At 64.0% G+C, this 2716-nt stretch overlaps 1 protein-coding gene across 2 annotated transcripts in view; it reads right to left on the minus strand.

Annotated features, from left to right (window-relative positions):
- LINGO1 (leucine rich repeat and Ig domain containing 1) overlaps positions 1-2716 on the minus strand; it is a 206978-nt gene that overhangs the window by 44949 nt on the left and 159313 nt on the right. Inside the window, exon 1 of one of the 2 annotated variants that reach the window (XM_069071553.1) lies at positions 939-1014. The exons of the other annotated variant lie outside the window; for it this stretch is intronic. Coding sequence (XP_068927654.1) covers positions 939-944 — 6 coding nt within the window. The 5' untranslated portion in view covers positions 945-1014. Of the gene's footprint in view, positions 1-938; positions 1015-2716 lie in introns of those variants that run through there. 2 annotated transcript variants of the gene reach the window in all.

The raw sequence follows: 2716 nt of genomic DNA on the forward strand, positions 1-2716 counted from the left end.
TCTCTCTCTCTCTCTCTCTCTCTCTCTCTCTGTGGCTGTCTCTCTCTGTCTCCACGTCTTCTCTTGAGTCCCCCTTCCCCTCTCTCTCTCTCTCTCTCTCTCTTTCTTTCTCCCCCCCCCCCCCCATACATACATATATAATATGTATTTGGAGGGTGTGGGAGGGAGGGGATTGAAGGGAAAGGAGGGCAGGACAGGACTGGATTTTCCAAGGATAGCCCCAGGGCCCCTCGATCCTTTCGGTTCCTCAGCTACCGCCTGCTGGCCAATCCCCCCAGCTGAGAGGTCCTTCGCTTGGAGTCATTGTCAATCCCCACCCCATTTAGCAAAAGCAGCCTCTAACACATCGGGGACAGTGCCTTCATCGTCCTATACCGAAGCACCGTCCCCCCTCCAGTTGGCGGGGAATGTGCCCTCCCCTTCTCCCGTGCCCCCGGTTCGAAACTCCCAGCAGCGGGCCAGAGAGGGAGCGAAGCTAGGCGAGTCCCCCCCTCGAACCTACACCCCCCCGACACACACACCCCGGTCAGGGATAGGAGTGGAGTCCACCTTGTGGGGAGGAGAGGAAGAGAAGGAAGGCGTAGGGGGCGCAGCCCTGTTCTGCCCAGCTTTGCCGAGCAAGCTCTGGGGGACCAGAAGGGGGGCGCTGCCAACCCGGGTTGGGGTATTTCGGCGGGGGGGAGAGTAGGTGGAGAAGGGAACGGCAGCTTCAGGCCTTGGCAAAGGTCCGTAGTGGGGAGGAGGGGAGTGCCCTGTTTCCCCCCGGGCAGTGCCTGCCTTGCTTGCGGGCTGCCCTCAAGGAGGGCCGTCCCCTCAGGAGCTCCCCGCTCTCTCTTCCTCCTTTCCTCTCGCTAGCTCGCTAGCTCGCTCGCTCTCTCGGCGCCCGCCCGTCCTCCATCCCGGGGCTGGGCTGGAACCCGTGGCCGGCCACAGCTCACCTGCATCTCTTGCTCGCCGTCCGTCCGCCAGCCTCGGTCACCAATCGCATGTCTCCCCCCAGCCCCAGCCCCCTCCTCCTCCTCCTCCTCTTTCGCCTCCTCCTCCTCCTCCTTCGCCTCCTCCTCCTCCTCCTCTTCCTCCGCCGCCGCCGCCTCTTCCCGCGAGTCCACCCTCGGCGGGGCTGCCTTCGGCCAGCACGAAGAGGAGCCGGCGCGGGGCCGTGCCCCCGGGATGGCCCGCGGCTCCCGTGCGCCCAGGCCGGGCAGCCGCTTCAGCCGCGCCCTGGCTCTCCGGCTCGGGCTCCGGGGACTCTTCGGGTTCTGGCTCCGAAGGCTCGGGGGGGGCTCAGGTTCAGGCTCTGGGGGCTTGGGCTCAGCACGGACGCGGGGCACCGGGCCCCGCGGCGGCGGCGTCGGCTCGAGCTTCAGCGAGCCCTGCGGGGCCGCCCCTGCTTCTGCAGCCGCCGACGTCGCCCCCGCTCGGGCTCCTGCTCAGGCGCTGGCCGCTGCTCCTGCTCCCGCTCCCGCTGGGCGCGCCCGAGGCCGCGCGCTCTACCTCTACCGATCCCTATCCCGAATTGGGCTGGGGCGGCCGCCAGCGGGCAGCGGGGACGCATCCTGCCCGGCCCGGAGCCGGCCCCCGCAGCCCGACGGAGCGCCCCGGGAGGGGCCCTCGGGGAGCGTCCGGGGCTCCGGCTGCGGCTCCCAACCTGCCTCCGGCTCCCTCTTGGGCTCGGGCTCGGGCTCGGGCTCCGCCTCGGGCTCGGGCTGCAGCCGCAGCCTACCACCCCGCAGCTACCGCGGCCGCTGCCACCGTTCGCTCGAGCTCCAGCCGTCCGCGCTCTGCTGAGGCTCAGCCAGCCGGCAAGGGCTCTAGTGGAGAGCAGGAGAGAGGATAGGAGGGAGAGGGAGGGACGCGGAGGGAGGGGGTTGGGCGGGGGAGGGGGGCGCGGCTGCAAAGCCACGGGGAGGGTGGGGGGAGACTCACCGAGCATCTCCCTCCCCCCTCCTTGGCCTAGGTATCCTCCGAGGGGTGGGTGCTGGCGAGATGGCTCTACTACTCCCCCCAGCCCCCAGCCCCCACCCGGGCGGCGAGAAATGTCGGAGGGATTGGATCCCGAGATTTGAGGATTACCAACTGGAAGGGGCCCTAATTAAGGATTATCCTGTCCAAGTCGCCGATTTTTTTTTTTTTTTTTTTTACAGCTGGGGAAACTAAGATTTAGGGAAAAGGAACTTGTTTCTAAAGTCAGTGTTAGAGTCGGGATTAGAACCCAGGGCCTCTGACTCCCACTCCGGTGTTCTTTCCATACAGTAAGGTACTCTCAAAATTCTCTAAGGACTAGGGGTTGAGGGGTGTGTGCAAGCGTGTATGTGTGATGGTAAGGTGGTAAGGGTTGGGGAAGAGTTTAGGTCACCTGCTTGGTCACCCAAGGCCCCTAGTCTCTAGGGCTGTCCAGATAGCCAGCATCCAGACACCTTCTCAAAAGCACCAAATTTATGCTCACTCTTCCAAACCGTTGCCCAACTCCTGGCAAGGTGGCTCCACCATGGCCCCTTCTGGGGCCAACTTTTTCAGGAACTTCTGGGGATACAGCCCCCAGACCAATGTTATCCTTGGGCCCTCTGTGGATCTTCTCCCTGTTTTTTTTTTTTTTTTTTTTTATCAATGAGTACTTGTGAGTGAGAGAGTTCCTTATTAGACTTAGGTTTGGGAGAGAGGGAGAGGGAGGGAGAGGGAGAGGGAGAGGGAGAGAGAGAGAGAGAGAGAGAGAGAG

This window comes from Petaurus breviceps, unplaced genomic scaffold (assembly GCF_028583685.1).
Source record: "Petaurus breviceps papuanus isolate PSGF00001 unplaced genomic scaffold, PetGlider_PUasm1.0 90825, whole genome shotgun sequence".
Lineage (NCBI taxonomy): Eukaryota > Metazoa > Chordata > Mammalia > Diprotodontia > Petauridae > Petaurus > Petaurus breviceps.